The sequence below is a fragment of the Bos indicus x Bos taurus genome, chromosome 11 (assembly GCF_003369695.1).
Source record: "Bos indicus x Bos taurus breed Angus x Brahman F1 hybrid chromosome 11, Bos_hybrid_MaternalHap_v2.0, whole genome shotgun sequence".
NCBI classification, from domain to species: Eukaryota; Metazoa; Chordata; class Mammalia; order Artiodactyla; family Bovidae; genus Bos; species Bos indicus x Bos taurus.
The window spans coordinates 100820665-100841116 of record NC_040086.1 but is presented as its reverse complement, the minus strand read 5'-3'; the positions used below and the strand labels follow the sequence as shown (position 1 = coordinate 100841116).

The following is a 20452-nucleotide window of genomic DNA, read 5'->3' as shown; positions in this document are numbered from 1 at the left end:
AGGCCGGGGGTCTGGGTTCCAGTCCTGCACTGACCAGCTGTGTCTCCCCAGCTGTGCTCAGGTCTCAGCTCTTCGCCTGCCCTGCTCTCCCCACAGACAGCTGAATATGCCCGAATGTGGGTCTCTGTTGTTCACCACAGACACATAGATGCCTGCCTCAGGGACCCCTGACCTAAAATGTTTAGTTAAACAGCTAGGCCAGTTTGATTGAGATCTGGTTTTCTCAGCCCCTCCTGCTGGGTACACAGGTGTCCATCGCCCAGCCCTGGGTGTCCTCTGTGTCCTGTGGTGCCCACAGAGCCGAGCCCTGGGGAGAGAGCCCTGAGGGATGCGCTTGAGTCCCAGCCCCGTGAGAGTCACATCACCTCACCTTGAGGTGGGGCGGCGGTCCAAGGGGCTCTCTGGGGAAAGGCTGCCAGGGAGCCCTGGAGGATGGGCAAACATCCTGTGAATATCCCCTCCCCCGTGGCCCCTGTCACCCCCACTTTAAGTAAAGTGAGGCTGAGAGAGCTGGAGAGACGGGCTCAAAGCCCCCAGCAGAAGCGGAAGCCGGGACACGTGAGACACCCCGTGTGTGACTGCTGGGCGCCCCTTCTCCGGTGCCAGTGTGAGAAGTGTGACCCTGTTTTCCAGACAGAAGTGAGCATGACAGGTACACCTGTGGGCCAATGTGCCCTGAAGGCGGCCTGGTTCTAGGTGCTTCACACACACACAGCCATCTGCCGGAAACCTGAGGTGCAGAGAGCGTCGTGTGACGCCCGACGCCAAGCCAGCCCCACATGGCAAGGCCAAGGTTAGGGCCCGGGCTGCCTGGTCTGCGTGGTCGCTCCCACAGAGGAGCACCGGGGCCCTAAGGAAGCGGAGGAGCTGGGGTGCCCACACAAATCCGCGTGGCTCCTTCCATCTTACCGCCACTTCTTCACAGGAGTGAAGAGGGCACCCGCCCCCCAGCTCGCCTTCGACGGGCGTCCTTGACCCCTAGCTGGGCCGAGAAGCCTTCCCTCTCCAGAAGGTCCCGGCAGGTCGGGTAGCAGCCTGCCCCGTCCATGCGCACGTGCCTGACTGCTCTCTGCTTCTCTCCCTCCTACCCCGTCTCCTCCCTTGCTCCTCTGTCCAGCAGGCCTCCTGTGCTGCTTCTTCCTTCTCCTCTGTCTCCTACTGTGTCCAGCAAACTAAAGTGGCCTTCACCCCCGAGGACGGCAGTGCCGCTCAGGGCATCAGTGTGTCCGTCTCTAACTCCTTTCTCAGCCGGCACGGCAGCTTACCTGTGCCCTCGGTGAGTCGCTCCCTGCACTCGCTACCGGGAACCTGGGGAGCGAGACCTTTCCCTCGTGGCCTATGCCTCCCGACATGCATGCTGCTGCCTGTCGCCGGCTCCAGCCCTCCACAGACCCCAGACAGGAAAGGTGGCCCGAAGGTTGGTGAGAGTGGCTGGGGCGGATTGGGGTGGGACTCCTGGTGGCCACGCTCAGGGCATCATCACTCAGACGTAAACTGGCAGAGATGTTTTGGCCTTTTTATTCTGTTCTCCCACTGGGCATTGGGTCAGCCCTGTAGTGTTCTGTGTTTAAAAAGGAGTATTCCTCACGTAGGAAGCAGAGCAGGCTGTACCCAGTATGATGGAGCTGAAGTTAAGAGAGCTGTGTCAGTTAGCTTTCACTACCTCTTGCTAATGTAACAAATCACCCCAAAACCTGTGGCTTAAAGAGCAGTAACCGTTTGTCCTTGCCAGAAAGTGAAAGTTGCTCAGTTGTGTCTGACTCTTTGTGACCCCATGGACTATACAGTCCATGGAATTCTCCAGGCCAGAATACTGGAATGGGTAGCCTTTCCCCTCTCCGGGGGATCTTCCTAACCCAGGGATCAAACCTAGGTCTCCTGCATTGCAGGTGGATTCTTTACCAGGTGAGCCACCAGGGAAGCCTTGCCTAGGACACAGCTTAGCAGCACAGCTGTGCTGATCGGGACAGGCCTGGCTGCCAAGGGCTGGACTTGCCCACATCCCTGGCACCCCAGCGGGGGCTGGTCTGGCAGTGACCCTCCTGACCTGTCTGCCACATCAGGCCAGCCTGGGCTTGTTCACAGGGCAGTTGGCTGGGCTCCAGGAAGACAGATGGATACTTGGAGGCATCATAAGGCCTCATCGTAGGGCTGGCATGCGTCCTCTGGGTCAGGCCCCAGGCAGCGCAGCCTGGGGAGGACAGTGGACTCGACCTCTGCTGGGCGGGCCCTTCCGCAGGTCACCCTGTGGAGGTGGGGCGGCAGGAGGAGGGCTGGCCTGCTGTCTGCAGATACACATGCGCTGACACCTCGGAGGCTGCGCGGGTCTGCCGTCTTCCTCTGGGGTCTGCATCTGTTCAAGAAGCTGACCGCCCGCACCTCCTGCTGACTCTGTCTAGTGGCACCCTGGGTGTCGGCGCTCAGGAAAGGACTCTCCAAGGGAGCTCGGTGGACCTGTCCCAAGGTGACTCACATCCTCCCAGGCCTCAAGTTCAGTCCTCTAGGGTGGCACTTTTCCTTGCCTCCTCTTCTGTGAGTGGGAGGATTAAGTAAAATCACAAGAAACTGCCAGGCAGGTAGTAAGCTTGGCACGTCTGTCATTATTGCTGTTGTCTTAGAGTTCTGGGTTCTAGTCTTGGCTTGTTCTGATCCTGTGCATGAGTGCCTGGGCAGATGTCTTCACTTGCTTGGACTTCCTTTGCCCTCTTGAATGACCGGGTTGACCTGGTGACATCAGAGCCCTCTCCAAGCTTGGGTTCCCAGTGTGGTTTTGTCTGTTCTCCATATTTGGGAGCCACCAGCGCCCAGGTGAAGCTGGTCCTCCCCATTGAGGGGACCTTGGGATGCAGTCTTCCCTTCAGCTCCCAGACCTCGCCGGGCAAGGCAGGACCACTCCCCACCCCTCCCTGGCTCTGGTGTACAGACGACCTCTGTTTCCTCAGCAGCCACCTCTGGCAGCTCTTTTCACAAATCTTGCAAAACTTGGCCTTGAGACAATCCTAGGTCTTGATGTGGGTTTTTTTTTTTTTTTTCCCCTCTCTTCTGCGAACAGAAAGTAAGTGTGAGTTTTCCTAAGAATGTCTACAACATCCCTTTTGAATAGTTTGGGGAGGAGACTGAATGAACAGGACTGTATACTATAGAATTAAAGAGAACTCGAGGACATTTTAGATTAAGCTGGGGTATGAGTATGTCCTAGTTTTCCCCTCAGCACACAGAGGAGTCTTACAGCATCCTGCATCTCCGCACCAGCTCCACAGAGGAGCCTGAGGGGAGTGAGCTAAGAAGGGTGCTTTCGTTCACTTGAAGCGAAGCCCCTCCAGGCCTCAAGAGATGTTAGTAATGGCCTAAATATATGGAATACTTGACATCTGAAATGCAGAAACCCCAGAGAAATTATTTAGCTGTAATACCAGTACTTTTTTCATGTATATTCTCTGCTTACATTTTGAGATGAGCCCCAGACAGAGGGCTTTGATGTGCTCTTGGAGCAGCGCTTCATTGCCAAATGTCTTTGTTCCTTCATCCCTGGACTTGTGTCATCAGTCCAGCATGGAATTCCCAAGAGCTGCCTCATAGGAAAATAGCAGGTGCCAAATATGAAGTTCTTTGCCCAGTGGCCTGTTGCTTCTGCCTTGTAACAGGAATTTGGAAACCTTGCCGAGGGAACTGCAGAGCAGTGAGCCTGCACTGGTCGATTTAACATGAAGGAGGTGCTGCAGAAGCATTCCTAGTCACTTTTCTGGGATCCCACGGAAGATTTAATTTGCTAAGAACGGAGCTACTCCCGATGGGGGTCAGGCAGCCAGAAGGATCCAGTGCAAGCAGGATGGCCCGTCGTCCTTGAGAAGCCCGTGCAAGGGAGTAGGCAGAATGAGTCAAGCGGAAAGGAGACTCCGGCTCAGGCAGGGCGTGGGCAGCAGGGTGAGAGTCACAGACGTCTGGGGAAGGCTGTGGGCAGTGGGGGCAGGATGGTGTCAGGAGGGGGCGCCTGAGTTGTGGTCTGATGGCCAGTTAACGTTTCAGGGAAATGAAGGTCAGTGAGGGACCTGCCTGAAGATGGGGAGTAGAAGCTTGTCTCAAGTATAAACTCTCAGGACTGAGGTCCAGGGAGAGCGGCCGGAGGGGTAGCAACAGCCAGCCCTTCACACAACCTGCCCCTCGGTCGCAACCTGCTGCTTTCTCCTGGGTGCTGCCCTCTGGGCTTGGGCCCAGCCTTGACCGCTCTTTCCCCACTTGTGCCCAGACGTGTCCTGCTGCCGTTCCTGGGAGGTGCCCACCCTCCTCTTCACAATCTTTGTCTGGGTCTGCTTAGCCCCCCGGTCCACAGACCCCCTTTCCTTCCCGGCATGCGCTATGATTCTAGGAGACTTGAACAGCTGCTCAGACATGTGGCATCTGGGACATTAAGACCAGTTTGGTAGAAGAAGGTGTTCAGGGAAATGATGAGCTACTGTGAGGCCAGAACGATGTGGAGAGCTAGGTGCAGCCACCCCCGGGAATGGGCGGCCGGCCCCCTCGTGCCTGTTCGAATTCCACCAGGCCTTGCAGTATGCCTGCCCCTTGGCGCACGGGTAAGTGTTTGAGGGAGGCCCACTGAGGTACACCTCTCAGATGTGGCGCTGGCGTCCTCCTCCCACCCCTGGATTCTCCTCCATCACTCGTACCCCTGGCCGTCTGCCCTGTCCTCACTGCGGCCTTGCCCATGCTGACTGCCTGACTCCCACCTCCCCCCGAACTCCCGTCCCTCCAGCCCCAGTCCTTCTCTCACCACCCTGGATTCCCACTGCTGTTCCCACTGTGGCCCTTCTTGGGCTTGCACTTTCTCTATTCTGAACCCTAGTGGTGTGAAATCTTGGAAGCTCTGAGTTGGGTCCATATTCACTTTACCCTTGACCAGAATATTATTGGGAACCTGTTAATAACCATTAGGGTTTCCAGTCCTCTGGACATTATAACACTGATGTTACAAAAGCCACCTCCCTCTATGCCTATTCTTTCTTGGCTCACTGATATTAACTGTCACCAAGAGATATAGCTGGATGCTAGGACTCTGTTGAAATATTTTCTTTACTATCTTGGCTTCCAAAATGATTCTGGAGAATCAAAACTTCTAGAAGACCCAGAAGAAGAACTTCAGAAATACCCATAATGACTGTCTTCTGTTTTTAAAAATCTCTCGGGTAAGAAAGTCGTGTGTGTCCTGTTGAGGACTTCAGTTTAAATGGGGACGCTGGGTAGAGCTGCTGGCCGTGATCATCCGAGAGCCGGGCCAGGCTTCCACACTGTAGCACACGGGCCCTTCTAGGACCCTGCCCAGGAGAGGCTTACTCTGTCCGCCCCCTCCTCGGTCTCCTGTCACCAGCCATCACTGAGACAAAGGGATCTGACAGGTGGAAAGGCCAAACAGAGAAGGAGAGGGAGACAGGAAGGAAGATTGTGGACCACAGCAGGTGTGCCCTCCTGCTGGTTAAGTAGGCCCCCGCCGTCCCCTGTGTCTTCCTGACATCTTTTCCTCACTGGCTTCCTGCCTGCTCAGAGCAAACTTACTCTGAGAGAAGAGGGAGGGTCCGTGGGCAGTACCAGGGGCCCAGGGCAGGCAGGTTCATCTCTGAGCTGACCTCTCTTGGGCTCTTTGTTCCGTCGGCCTGCCCGACCTCCCAGGGTTTCCTAGAGAGCGGCCCCCAGCACTGTCAGCAGCGAGGAAAGCAGGGCTATTTTGCCACCCGCGCGGGAGTCTTTGCAGGCCCCTCTGAGTCTGGCCTGAGATCTTCGCAGGCTCTTCCAGTCTGCTGGGCCGTTGAAGTGCGATGTGGCTCCTCCAAAACGTTCCCCCTGTGCCTTTTTGCCCTTCCTCAACAACCAGGTGCCCGTGTAGCCAGCGTATCCCTGAAGTGTGACTGAGTTTACTGCTGCTCCGAGCCCAGACACAGCCTTGTGAGAAGGAGGCATGGGCAGGCCAGCACTCCTGTGGGTTCCTAACCCCTTCAGGTAGAGGTAGCAGCCTGGCTCTGTGTCAGGCCCCCACGCTGAGCCCAGGGTGAGCCTGCCTTGCCTGCGTGGACGCCCAAAGGCCAGGGACCGGGGCCCAGGGACCTTGTCCTGGGGGCTCCCAAAGCAGCTGCTCTGCCCCTGCTGCTTCTGTCCCTCCTAAAGACTCCCCGACTCTTGTCAGTGCTCATGTCATTGTGGACAGCTCTTGCAGACTAGCTTCAGACAGGAACTTCCCTGCCTCCCCTCGCTGATGACGGCTGACCTACTGTAGTCCGTGACAGTCCTGCTGGTCAGGGACCACAAGGCCCCCGGGTCCTTGGGAATGTCCTGTGTGACGTGACCCCTAAGGGGTGCTGGCTACACGCTGACGGTTGCCTTTACTCTTGTGATTTCAGGCTGCTTGGCAACTTGTCAGGGGCTCTTCTTCCTGTTCTGTGATGGAATGTTTACCCATGTTCTGGAGATGGAGACACCAGACTAGAGAAGCTGAACCACTAGATAAGAGTTTTAAGTCAGCTGAGGTTAGAATCAGATCCCCATCATGAAAAGTACAGTGTCAGGTTGATGTCTATGAATTGTTCAATGGCCAGTAAGCATTGAGACCCGAGAAGGTTCAGGAGAAAGAAAAGCCTGTGCGCGGACATCAAGAGACGCGCTTTCTTTGTCCTGACAGTGTTCTGATGCAGGACAGAGTGTAGCCGCAGGCTCTCCATAGAGCGCTAAGAGTAGGTGTGAGTTAGAGCCCCTGTTGTGCTGCGTAAAGCCACACTGAGTGAAAAATAGTGGAGCTGTATTTCTAGAACTAAATTCAGATCACTGTGGAATCCGTACTAAATCTTCCTATGAAGAGTTGACGTTATCGAGGTTAATGTTTCTTTCTTTAATGCAGAAAAGCATTTCTTAAAACGATGTTATTTGTTTGCCAGTGCCGGGTCTCCGTGGCTGCAGTGAGCGGGTCCTCTCTCGATGTGCTCGCGCTCCTCACTGCAGTGGCTTCTCTCGTCGCGCTGGCTCTAGCACGCACGGGCTTCAGCAGTGGTGGTGCGTGGGCTCCGCAGCTGTGGTTCCCGGGCTCTAGAGCATGGGCTTCGTTGCTCTGCAGCGTGTGGGGTCTTCCTGGAGCAGGGGTAGAGCTTCTGTCTCCTGTACTGGCAGGCAGATTCTTTATCACTGAGCCACCAGGGAAGCCCGAAGCTTAATATTTAAGGAATATACAGAGCCTCCCAAGATGTATTGGAGGTTCTCACAAAAATGTAATTAGCCATGAAACCATTGGCCAAAAATGTAGTGTGTTTCAAGGAAGATCTTGTGATTCAAATGCAAAAGTATGAAACATGAGAGAAAACGTAGTAAATTCCTGCTTTCACTTGTCCTAAAATTCTCCTGAGCAGAACATTTTTGTTCTTCTACATCCTTTGTTGTAGAATTACAAATTAGAATTTTAAATGAATTTAAAGAGAGAAGGCATTTTTTGGACACACGTGACGTCAGTGTCGCCTTCCTTGGGTGAGCTGGGCGCTGGCTCCTTGCTCCCACAACAGGACCCACAGCAGTGTCTCTCCTCGCCTTGAGCACAGGAGCTCTCAGCATCGGCCTCCGACCCTGCCACTGGGCTTCAGAAACTCTGCTTCTGACATTATCTAACATGTAATAGTTAAAAATTAACACAGGCACCTCAAAGAGGGAAGTTCTCTCTGGGCCTAAGACAGCTTTTGTAAACACATAGTTAACTGGGCCCAGGAAGGAGAGAGGAGACAGGCAGTCTTGTAGCTAGTTTGCCCCATGGAGTGAGAAGAACCATTATCAAGGGTCCTTCCTGGTGACCTCGGAAGGGTCATGTCCCATCTGAGAACCGAATAAGATGTGGTTGTTTCCAGGAGATCCCTCCCCAGGAAATCGAGGCTGTGTGTTTTGCGTCGGCTAAAAGCTTTACTTCCTTCCAAGAGAAATAACTGAGGCCCATATTGTGCGGACACTCGCAGGCCCTGTTTGAAGGCCGCTTCCGCTGAGCCCAGGACTGGCCCTGGGCTGTGGTTCCCACCGGCTCACTATAGGAGAAGAAAGCCCAAACCACCCTCGAATTACAGCTCCTTTGAGTATGTTTTCTCCCAAATGATGGATAAAACTTTAAGCCCCCAAACAAGCTGTCCAAGAGCTTATCTGTTTTCACCAAGTAGTGTTCAAAAACCCTGAAGTCACGAGCCTTGCTGGAGCCAAGGGTGTACAGTAATGACTGATCTCTGGCGACTTCTTCACTTCCCGAGCACTTGGCGGCCACAGTCAGTCCATTCACTCAGATGAGTGCATTTCCCATGATTGGCAGGGCTGGACGTTCTCTAGAGCGTGGAGCCCGAGTCACCATGGAGTCGCTGTGATTGGCAGGGCTGGATGTTCTTCAGAGCTTGGGGCCTGCCCGAGTCACCCTGGAGTAGCCGTAACGGTCAAGGTCCTCTGGCCTACAGCTCCAGCCCTTGGCTGTTGGCACGCTGACCGCCTTCTCTGGGCCCCGGTCTTCTGATAGTCACAGGGATTAGATGAAATATCTGTCATGTTGAGGAATCAGAGGTTTTCTTATGAAGATTACTTTCCTGCTTTCTTGCCAACAGCGCAGGGCCTGTCCCTAGTCATCTTTCATGCCAGGATATAATGGAAAGGAAGTGGCACTGAAACTGGTGCCTGGCCAGCTTCAGGAAGCTCTGCTTACCTAGCACATGACTGGCCACCCATCAAGGCGGTCTCCCTCCTCCTTTACACCCAGAAGACTCTTGGTGGTTCTTTCAGCTGTGTAGTTCAAAGAGTCAGTGGCTCCTGTGTCTCTCACGAGGGTAAACCTTTGCTCTACGTATCTGACGTGTATGTCAGGCCTTGGCTCACTGCCTCTTGCAGGCTGGTCATCACTCGGGAGGTGTCCGAGCGAAGTGAGTAGACCGGACCCTGCAGAGCTGCAGGATCGCAAACTTAGGGCCTGTCACATGCCCAGAGTGCTCCCTGAGTGTGAGGGGGCTGTCCCAGCAGCATCTCTGTCGAGCTGAGCCCAGCTGTGGCTTACTAGGTCCATGGCTGCCCTTCCAGCCTATCTCTGCATCTTCGTAAGGAGGATTATAATTTGGTGCAGAGTAAATGAGGTGGTTCACATAAAACCTTCAGCACCTCATCTGCCCAGCAAGACACCTTCAGTGAGAATAGCTGCCATCCCCACCATCACAAGATGGCTCTTGCTGGCACTTTTGACTGTGAGATCAGGGCTGACGTGGGGGGCCAGGTGCCCCTTCTCCCCAGAAGTCATTCGAGCCCCCATAGATCTCCCGCAGAAACATGCCGCCTCCCAACAGGCAGCTCGTCCCATTATAGACTCCTGGGCCCAGACAGTCTTACTCCAGCTATAAATAAAAATTCCTGCCGCGGAGCGCAGCAGCAAAGCCCGGCACCAGCCAGATCCTAAAATAGACTCCAGGCTGTGGTGAAGGCGTGTTTTCTGCTCCATGGCCAGCCCTGCGTTCTCCCTGCCCTTGTGAAATAAATGTGATCTTAAAGGGCCTGGAAACACTGCTTGGGGGAGGCGGTGGATACTGGATTTGTTGACTGCAGTACGGGCATGAGCCTGCAGGGCCAGGGAGGGGCCGGCCTGGTGGTGATTAGAGAGCAGCCCTGTGTCTCCCCCGCACCCCCTACCACCACCGCCGCCCCCTGAAGGTGATGTTCAGGCCTGGCTGCTGTCCCATAGGACCGCATAGCTAGAATACCAGAGCTGAGCCCAGGCAGCCTGGTTGTTGCTGAGGGAAGGAGGGCAGAGCAGCCAGCCGCTCTGTCCCAGAGACACGCACCCTCCTTCCCTTCTCCCTGGCGGCCGCCCCTCTCCTCTGCCGTCCTCACCCGCGGTGGCTTCCCCTGCGAACCCACACCTGCACAGCCCAGGCAGCTTGTCCACGACCCCTTGCACCCGCTGTTGAGACACTGCTGAGTCAGGCAACGTTCTGGGCACCTTGGTTAATAACAGTGTTAGGAGCCATTCCTAAGCATTCCCTCATTCAGTAAGTATGTACTGAGTTAATTAAACGCCTTGGCTCTGTTTTTCGAGGCGCTCCTGAGGGTATTTTGGAGGGCAGGAGAGGAGAGCTGACGCTGATTGCTTGTCACCCAGCCAAACTTACAGGGCGTCTCAGTAAATGCACACAGAGCCCCTGGGAGGGAAGAACTGCTGTTTCCATCCCCGCTTTAAAGAGGAGGAGACTGAGGCTCCAAAACTCACAACCCCTGCCCGAGGTCACACAAGTAGAGCTCAGGACCCGAGTGCAGGTCTGTATGACTTGCGCACGTGCCCTCAGCAGTTATCTCAGCTTCCAGAAAAGGCACCCACTGTGTGTGTGTGTATGTGCACGTGCACGCGTGTGTATAAGTTAGGGCTTGGTTACTGCAGGGCCCACTCCAGTGCTCTGTGCGTTTTCATGCTTCAGGGGTGTGGGGGTGTCAGTGAGCACACGTCAGGACCCCAGAGCCAGCATTTGGCCTGGTTCGTTGTGGCTGCTATAACAGATTACTGCAGCCTGGGTGGCTTATAACAGCAAGTGTGTTTCTCGCGGTTCCGGAGGCCAGCATGGTTGGGTGAGGCCCTCTCCCTGGTCACGGACTTTTCTTGGTCCTCACATGGCAGAGGGTAGAGCCTCTTTTCTGTAGCACAGACCCTAGCATCTGGTGGGGTGAGGATTTCAACATACAAATTTGGAGGGGCACTGATGTTCCGACCATAGCAGCACTGTAGGTGAACTGTGAGCGAGGCAGAGTCGTGGCCCAGGGAAAGGCCCCTGTGTGTGGGAGCGAGTGTCCGGCAGGCCTGGGGGCCGGACTCCTGCGAGAGTCTGCAGCCACTGCCTCAGCGCAGCCAGCGCAGGGGTCCCTCAGACGGTCTCCCGGGACTGGCCGGGCCGTCCCCTCCCTCGGCTGATGCACTTCACTCGTGGTCTCCTCTGGGCACCTTCTCAGCCACTGAGAGCGCCTCCCTGTGGCTGTGGGGGGAGCATCCTCCAGAGGTGAGACAGCCCCCAAAGCCAGACTCGCCACCCACAGCAAGGCCCTGGCTTGGACGGCTGCTCTGAGAGGTCAGATGGAAGGCGTCGGCTGCCGGCCCTGGAGAGGGTGCCCCGTGGAAGCTCAGGCCCCACGGCCCTGGGGAGAGGACAGCTGAGCCAGGGCTCCACCGCCGCGGGCTTCTTCCCAAAGAAGGCATGTGGACAGATGAGACCGACAGGAACCCAGGCCTCATTGTCATGCCGTGCTTCTTCACTCGTTCCCCTGTGTCTGGGTTGGCCTTGAGCTTCTGAGTTAGATGGGAGTAAGATGTGTGGGGACAGTCAGTTTCTAGGCAGGTACCCTGGGTCGGATATAAATCAACAGCCATGGGGCTCGTGGCCTCACCAAGGAGCAGGGGAGCTTTGAACTGTGATCCACAGCCCGAGGAGGCTGATGAGGGGCAGAGGGGAGTGTGACTGTCCCTTGTGTGACAGCAGCTCTCCCCCCAGGTTGAAGTGTAGCTTTAGAGAAACGCTTAAAGTGATGAGTGGCTTTAGCCTCTCATTAGTTTAATTCTTCATTTCCTCTTGCTTCATGGATTTCAAAAATCCTGTGCCGGGTATTCCCTGGCAGTCCAGTGGTTAGGACTCCTTGCTTTCACTGCCAGGGGTCCAGGTTTAACCCCTGATCAGGGAACTAAGATCCCACACGCCTCACAAAAAAAAAAAATCCTATGCCAACATGTAGAGAGGACAGCTGAGCGAGCGGTGTGCCTGTTTGTTTTGGGGGGCGGGCTTTTGTCAAGTTCCAGCCCCTCATGGTGGGAAGTGAGCCTGGCGGGGGCTCCAAACTCAGCCCCTGCTGCACATTCGTCCCCGTTTCTCAAGGACAGTGGGCAGGCCTGGCCACCCCAGGACTGTTAGCTGGTGGTCTCCAACCCTCCTTCCACAGCACAGCCCAGGCCCAAGTCTGTGCTCCCAGGCTCTGCTCTCTGCCCAGCCTGATCTCAGGCTTTTCTTTCATGATGGGACCCTCGGAGAATGGAGCCTTGCAGTCCTAAAGGGGGCGTCAGAGGCATTGCACTTGGTCTGTTAAAGAAAGAAAGAAAAAAGATGGACAGAAAGGGAAATGTACTCATAAATTTTTAGTGTTTTGGGAGCACAATTCTTTCAACCATGTTTAAGGCTTATCACTTCCCTTCCAAAAGGATTTGAAGTGACTACAATATTGAAAAGGCTTGCAGTATTTGACTTTCAAGAACTAAAATCAGAGAGATTCATCAAAAAAAGAGTCAAAATGAGTAAATGTGACCAGGTATCTGCATACGCTCGGTTCAGTCATGAGGTTCCTGGAAGGACAGTCGGCATAGATGGGGCTGCATAGGTTCAATTTTCTGACAGAGGATGGGACCCCCCCCACCTCCACAGTGTGGGATGGGGGCTTGCTCTCCTTGGGGGGGCACCGCGTCCCGCCGTGTAGACGCTGAGGACGGCTCTGGGTGGTCTTCAGGCTCTTCTCAAGGGGCTGCCGAGCCAGGGTTGGGGGACCTCCAGCCAGAGGGCCGCAGGGGTGGTTTGGCCTGAGTGGTGTCCTCGTTCGAAAGACCATGATCGGCCCGTCACGACTCAGCCGAGTTAATCTAACAACTTTTTCTCTTGTCTGTTTTCCTCTCCCCTCCTCTCGTGTTCGTGTCTGTGTTCCACTCTGACTCTGTAGTACAAGTCCGTGTTTAGGTCCTACTCGCAGGATTTCGTGCCTCACAGCCAAGCTTCCGTCCAGCCTTTCCTTCCGTCTACCTCCTCTTCCTCTCCACACTTCCCACCTGTCCACCAGTCTCAGAGCTCTGACTTAGCCGTGCCGCCCGTGGCCAGTCTGCCTCCCAGCACCCTGGACGGGCCTCTCTCATCTTCTCAGGAGAGCAGCTTTCACGGGAACACTGTCTGCCTTCCTTCCGAAACCTCTTTCACTGACTCGCCCCAGACGCCTTCGGTGAGAACTCAACACACACACCTCCACGCGGGGCTGCACATTCTGAGAAAGCCTCCGCCCACTCTCGCTGTCAAGGCCATTGCTGACATTGGCCCCGTCGCAGTGTGGCTGGGCTGAGGGGTGCACAGGGCCCCCTGGTGAGATGGTAGCCCATCAGCTTCCAGAACAGAAATGAATTCCCTGTGGATTCCCAGCAAACTAGGATCTGATTTTCCACAGATGGTCAGTGGCTACTTAGAGACGATCTGTTGTCCTAATCGTCAGGTGTAAATCCTGCTGGTCTTCCGTGCGGTTGGGAGATTCTAGAGAAGTGCAAAGAGGCCTCTGATGGCCCAGAGGCAATTGCGTGTAGAGTTGCTGTGGCACTGGGGGTGGGGGCCTGCTTGCCGTGTGGCCAGGCGGCCCGCAGTGCCTCCTCCGGGCTCAGGGCAAGGCTGCTGTGCCCGGGGACGGGGACAGGGCAGGACAAGTGCAGGCGCCTGCAGCCAGCCCTCCAGCGTCTCCTTCCCTCCGTGACTGCCCCCCATCCTGCGTGCCCTGCCCTCCATGATTGCCCCCCATCCTGCATGATTGCCCCCCCCCCATGATTGCCCCCCGTCCTCCGTGACTACCCCTGTCCTCCGTGACTGTCCCCTGTACCCTATCCCCTGCCCTCCATGATTGCCTCCCATCCCCCATCCCTCGTCCTCTGTGATTGCCCCCCACTCCTGTGATTGCCCCCCGCCCCCCATGATTGCCCCGTCCTCCATGACTGCCCCCCGTCCCCTATCCCCCATCCTCCATGATTGCCCCCGTCCCCTATCCCCCGCCCTCCATGATTGCTCCTCGTCCTCTGTGACTGTCCCCTGTCCCCCGTCCTCCATGATTGCACCCATCCCCCATCCCCATCTTCGGTGATTGCCCCCGCCCTCCATGATTGCCCCCCATTCCCTGTGATTGCCCCCCGTCCCCTATCCCCCGCCCTCCGTGATTGCCCCCTGTTCTCTGTGACTGCCCCCCGTCCCCTGCCCTCCATGACTGCCCACCGTCCCACATTCTCCTGCCCTCTGTGACTGCCCCCTGTGCCATGCTGTGGCCCCTGCTGTCCCTGCTACAGCAGAGACGGAGGAGTATGCCTCCTCCAGGGCACTTTGAGGGCTAAAGTGCCCTTGACATCTTTGGAGAAGCTCCAGCAGGAAATCTGAGTCCCCTCTGACAGAGGCAGGGAGTGGAAAAACAGCTTTGTCCCCTGACCCTGGGAAGATCCCCAGGGAATGGAGGGCACCATCTTCCCCTCCTTGAGAAAGAACGTCCCAGTCAGGGCCAGCCTGGCGGGGCCATCACAGGTGGGTATCTCTCATCCTGTCTCCCCCAGAGTGAGCACGCCTGTGAGGGGGACTACGTCAGTCTGTATTGCTCTGGCCAGAGCAGCGAGGAGCTGGCCCGCCCTCGAGGAGTAAGTAACCTCGGGCTGCCTCGTGCATGCGGCCAGGCCTGCGGCTCGGCCCTGCTCCCATCGGCCTGAGGCTCCCGTCGGCCTGAGCCTCCTACTCAAGAGCTGCCGGGCCCGGGGCCGACCTGGCTCTCAGAGAGGACGGGGCTTCCAGTGCAGCCTTCTTTGCTTTTGCTTCCGCGTATGGGTCCCCTGCAGCCTGACCGGCTGGCCTGCTGGGAATCACAGAGCAGCTGGCTCGGCCCCGGTTGGCTACTCTCAGGGATTTCTTCCCACCCCATCTTCCGGTGTTGAGGCCTGTCTCCTGTCCATCCTCTGAGGCGGGGAATTCTCCCTCTCCCGCACTGAGCTCTCCAAACCAACACCCCTCCACCAGCATGCTCCACGACCACGCCCCTGCTCCCAGGGCAGCTGGTGAGACTCCCAGGCCTCACACCGTCGTGGTCGCCCTGGTCTTCTGCTGTGCCAGTGCCAGGCAGTTGAGGGGCCGTGATTCAGCTGAGCAGTCAGCTGTCCAGGTTTTGCTGCAGCAAAACATGAGCAAGTGCAGAACCTTCCAGAATAACTCTCCCACCCTGAGCCAGGCCCAGTCTCTAGAGGGGGTACCCTGAGGGTACTCCGTCCTCCTCTGGGGTCAGCTCAAAGGGCCCAGCCGTTGAAAGCATGGTCACTCTTATTATGATGACCCCGTAGCACCTCAGATATCCACACAAGCAGGCCCCACTTCAGGCATTAGCAAGCTGTAGAATGAGGTGGAGTTCCCACTCTGGTGGAATCCAGCCTGGTCCCCGAGAGCTGTTTTTCCCCAGGTGTCCCCTTCATCTTCCAGGTCAGCCTCTGTACACGGAGCCCGTCCCAGGCTGACATTCCTGGGCTCCCCTCCCCCTGTGACCCTCCATGAGGACGTTTCTGCATCTTTGTGTCCCGCCCCCCAGGTCCCCCCTTCTCTGTTGCAGCCCGGGCAGCAGACCAGGGGTGCCAGGGCCGTGTGGTCACTGAGAGGGGTGGGCCAGGTTCCTGGGAAGAAGCCAGGGTGCTGGAGGAGGGGAAGGGCTGCCTTGTGCTCCTGAGCAACGAGGCCCTTGGGAAGCGTGATGGGGTCAGGTGAGCACTGTGGTGCTGAGGGCGTCAGTGACTAGGAGGTCAGCAGAGGTGTGCTGCACACCCCAAGGCACAGCGGGCAGGGCCGTAGCTTTCAGCTCTGGCGTCAGGGGCAGGGCTGTGTCCCTCCCCACAGCCTCTGTTTCTCTGTGTGCCCGGGCACGTGGATGACCGCCAGCTGGTAGGGTGTTGGTCAGGGCCACGGAGGAAGGGCATGCACTGGCTGAGCTTGGCTGTGTGGTAGGTAGCCCCTGGGGCGGCCCTTTCTGCCGGGAGGTGATGGGATGGCTCCGTCTAGGCCGGCAGCTGACAGAGGCTCTGGGTAGTGGAGCCTTCACTCTCCCTGAAGGCAGGGTACTGGTCGGAAGAGGCCGTGCTTCCTGTGTGCCGGTCGCGGTGGACGCGTTTATATCTCAGGCCACTCCCTGGGAAGTCGCGCTCCGAAGCCGCATGCAGGCAGGTGCTCTGCGGAGAGCAGCCCAACAGGGGCGGCTGTCACACACCCAGCTCTGCCTTCTCTTCCCAGGAGTCACCCGCGGCGAAGGATGGACACTCCAGAGACGCCACATCGGCCAGCTGTGTGCCCGGGAAGGAGGGCAGGGACAGCGGGGACAGGTAGGAAAAGCCCCTCGTGGGGCAAGCACCCTGAGAACAGCGTGTCTGCCATCCGGTGACCACTACCCCTGCCCGCAAGGCCTCTGGGGGTTTGTGTTCACACCTGGGCTGCGCAGATGCTGTGCTTTTTACCAATAGAAAGTTTGTAGCAGCCCTGCATCAAGCCAGTCTGTGGGCACCGTCTTTCCAACAGCATCTTCTTGCTTAGTGTTTCTGCATCGCAGTTTGCTAATTCTCCCAGGATTTCAAACTATATATTGATTTCAAACTATACACTATTACTGTATTCATTATGACAATCTATGATCTTTGAGGTTACTATGGTAATTGCTTTGGGGCATCACAGACTGTGTCCATATAAGATGGCAGACTGAATCAATAAACACGGTGTGCGTTCGGACTGCTCCACACTCTCCGAATAGCTATCCCCCGCACCCCCAGCCGCCCCCGTCTCCCTCCCTCTCAGGCCTCCCTGTCCCCAGATACACAGTATTGAAGTTAGGCTAGTTAATAACCCCACATTGGCCCCTAAGTGTTCAAGTGAAAGGAAGAATCGCTCCTGTGTCACTTTAAATCAAAAGCTAAAAATGATGGAGTTCAGCGAGGAAGGCATTTTGAAAGCCAGGACAGGCCTAGAGCTAGGCCTCTCGCACCAACCAAACCGGTAGGCATGTTGTGAAGGCAAAGAAAGTCCTTGAAAGAAATTAGAAGGGCTGCTCCAGAGATCACACGAGATAAGACAGAGAAACAGCCTTCCTGCTGGTACGGAGAACGTTTGGGTGGTCTGGATAGAAGAACAAACAAACCAGCCCAACACTCCCTTAAGCCTCATCCAGAGAAAGACCCTAATCTCTTCAATTCTGTGAAGGGTGAGTGAGGTGAGGAGGCTGCAGAAGAAAATTCTGAACCTGGCAGGAGTGGCTCATGAGGGTTCGGGAGAGAAGCCATCTCATAACACGCAAGTGCAGGCGAAGCAGCAGATGCTGACGCAGGAGCTGCAGCAGGTCATCGAGAAGTCCCAGCTCAGATCATCCATGGGGGAGGCTATACTAGACGGCAGAGGAAACAGCCTCCACTGGAAGAAGATGCCATCCGGGCTTTTCATAGCCAGAGAGGAGAAGTCAGTGCCTGGCTTCAAAACTTCAAAGGACAGGCTGACTCTCTTGGGGGCTAACACAGCTGGTGGCTTGAAGCTGAAGCCAGTGCTCATTCACCATCTGAAAATCCTACGGCCCATAAGAGTGATGCTGACTCTCTTCTGCCTGTGCTCTGTACGTGAAACAGCAACGCCTGGGCGACAGAACATCTGTTCACAGCGTGGGTCACTGAATATTTTAAGCCCACTGTTGAGACCCGCTGCTCAGAAGAAAAGATGCCTTTCCAAGTAGTGCTGCCCGTGGAAAACGGACCCGGTCGCCTGCGAGCTCTGATGGTGATGTCAGTGGGCGATGAAATCAGCGTTGTTTCCGTGCTTGCCGATGTAACATAATCCCACCCCTCAAAGGCCTCCATGCCAGCCCACAGCCAGCCACTGCTTCTTGAGTATGTGCACACGTATTGTTCGCCTTACAACTATCCATAACAGTGTTTTCTTCTTCAAATCCTAAGCCAACCTCTCCTCCACCTCTTACGAGTTCAAGTAAAATGGAGTATAAAAGATTCCTACCCCCAAATTTTTTATGGTGAGTTTCTACAGGTAGTGTGTATATTGTATGTCGTGTGTATTCGAAACTGTTATGAATATGACTCTCAGTCCCTAGATATTTCAGCATGCCTCAAAAGTGCCAACATGATTACAGTATGATTATCACACCCAAGAAGAGTAATAAGAACTTCCTTCTGATATGCAGATGATAGAAAGTGAAGAGGAAGTAAAGATCCTCCTGATGAGGGTGAAAGAAGAGAGTGAAAAAGCTGGCTTGAAACTCAACATTAAAAAAACTAAGATCGTGGCATCCGGTCCCATCACTTCATGGCGAATAGATGGGAGAAAAGCAGAAGCAGTGGCAAATTTTATCTTCCCAGGCTCCAAAATCACTGCAGACAATGAATGCAGCCATGAAATTAAAAATACACTTGCTCCTTGAAAGAAAAGCTGTGAGAAACCTAGACAGCATATATCTCATAAGACTGATTTTTTTGGAACCAGGTCAATCAGGATTCATGTTTGCATTTAGCCATATGTCTCTGTAATCTTTGGTAACATTCTCAGTGTTGGCCTGAGTCAAACCTGACCGGCTGTGGAAATACGTAGTAACTCTCCAACCTGCACGTAGAAAGGGTAATTGCAGGACCCGCCTATCAGCTCTGCCACCTGCGACTTCATGCTGACATTCCCTTCTTTGTGAGATGTTCACACATTCAATTTTTCCTCACTCTTTTGGCTAAGGTTTGGCTGGGGGTCCTGGGTGCAGAGCTAAGCAATACCCATTGTATTTGTCAAGCGAGGGCATAAATAGTTAAAGATATGGTGAAAACAGCAAGAGATAGGGGAAAAAATGGAAAGCTTTCCCCAGGGGACTGTTGACGAGGGCTGCCCACCCGGCCTGCTCTGGCCGCTCCTCAGAGTCGTGCCCATGGGGTCCATCTGTGTGACGCGGCGCCTCAGGTCTCCCCGAGTGTTAAGGGGTGGTGGGTGTTCTACTCTAACACCCAGCGGCAGAGGTGTCTTGCCAAGACACCTTATGTCTTAGATACTGAGTATTAAAAATGAGGCCTCTGACCACAAGGCCAGTCCGTGGCTCACGGGGTCCTTCATGAGAATGATGGGAATCACGGATAAAACCCTGGGGGAAAGCAAGGTGCCTACAGATCCCACGGCCGTCTGCCTGCTGCGTCCCCCCCACTCCCCATGTGCTTCCTCTGGGGGTTCTCTCCTCCCCACACTCCTGCTCAGCGCTTCAGTCCCAGCTTGCCCGTCCTACCCTCAGGCCCCCTGGCCCTTGTCCCCACCAGCGCTCCAAGGACAAGGGCCTGGTTCCCGCTCTTCAGTCTCCCAGAGAAGTGGCCCCGGGCAAAGACCTGGAGTGGCATTGAGATGCGTGCTGGCCTGTCCCCTACCCCGCTGGCCCTGTGCTGTCCTCTCCTGGAGTACTGACCGTCCGTGCGGTGGGCCTTGATGCAGATGACTGAGACCGTTACTTCATCAAAGCTCTCAGTGGAACCTTCTTGATCTGTGTGCTTAATCCCTTCCACTTAACCGATGGAGCACGCAGAGAGCAGGGACTGTCCTGAGGTCACACAGCTCATCAGGAGCAGAGTTAGAAACCCAGTCTGCGTCCCGGCATCCGTCCACCCCCTGTGGAGGGGTGGGAGCGGGTCTGGTCTTCACGTGGAGCTGCGGTCCAGGGAAGACTTGCTCGGGGAGCATCAGTACCACCCGGACCCCACGCACGGGTCACGCTGCCTCGGCCGCAGGTGCCTGAAGCCCCAGGCCTGCTGACACAACACAAACCACATCTCTTTCCAGGGCCCGGAAGTCACCAGACGCTCCAGAGGCTCAGTCAGAGGAGGAGGTGGACGAGCTCTCCCTCATCGACCACAACGAGATCATGGCGAGGCTGACCCTCAAGCAAGAGGTGGGTTCCTCACAGGCCGTACATGCAGCGTCTGGCCCAGAGAGAGGGTGAAGGGGTGTTGAGAAGGGAACCTGGAAGTGACCCACACAGAAAGGCTGCAGCCAAGTGCTGACCCCCGGTGGCCCTGGGCTGTGGGCTCTGCACCCTCTTGTCCTGGCCCCGTGCCTGGGCCACTGTAGGTGCTCCAGGACCCTGGGCACACTGGCGACTGCCCAGAGGAAGTGTGCTGTCCCTTCTCCGACACTTGGCGAGTGAGCTTGGGCAAGTGGCCTGTCCTCCATAAGCCCCAGACGATGGGACTCTGGAGGCTGTGGTGAGAACGAAGCCCACGTGGGTGCTCAGCATGGAGCCCTGTGTGCTGGGCCCTCCTTAGTTCAGGGTGTTTTCATGTTAGTGACAGAACCGTCCACATGGCTCTCTCTGCGGGGGAGGCACACGCCGATGAAGGGATTTCAGGCCTGGCCACACGGCTGCCTCCAGCCTGTGTCTTATCAGAAGAGCTTCACTGGTGAACATAGTGCCCAAACCTGTCACCGCCCAAGGAGCTGAGCTGAGAGGGCCTTCCACTCCCTGCTGCCCAGCAACCCTGGGGACTCGGGGGAGCAGCTCCCAGTGACGGCCTTGACCCCTCCCCGGGGAGGTAGCCTGTTCTACACACGTGTTCTCCGTGACAGACATGGCCTTGTCATGGCCTGGAGGAACCAAAAGGTGGGGGCTGGCTCCTCTGCAGAGAGAA

At 56.0% G+C, this 20452-nt stretch overlaps 1 protein-coding gene across 9 annotated transcripts in view; it reads left to right on the top strand.

The window, feature by feature from the left end:
* The window catches only part of RAPGEF1 (Rap guanine nucleotide exchange factor 1), a 137093-nt gene that overhangs the window by 102904 nt on the left and 13737 nt on the right, over window positions 1-20452 (top strand). For 3 of the 9 annotated variants that reach the window (XM_027556620.1, XM_027556623.1, XM_027556619.1), the window contains 5 exons: window positions 1118-1276; window positions 12718-12990; window positions 14345-14425; window positions 16050-16138; window positions 19608-19716. In XM_027556620.1, coding sequence (XP_027412421.1) covers window positions 1118-1276; window positions 12718-12990; window positions 14345-14425; window positions 16050-16138; window positions 19608-19716 — 711 coding nt within the window. The remainder of the gene's footprint in view (window positions 1-1117; window positions 1277-12717; window positions 12991-14344; window positions 14426-16049; window positions 16139-19607; window positions 19717-20452) is intronic. The other 6 variants (XM_027556628.1, XM_027556627.1, XM_027556621.1 and 3 more) reach the window with 5 other exon arrangements.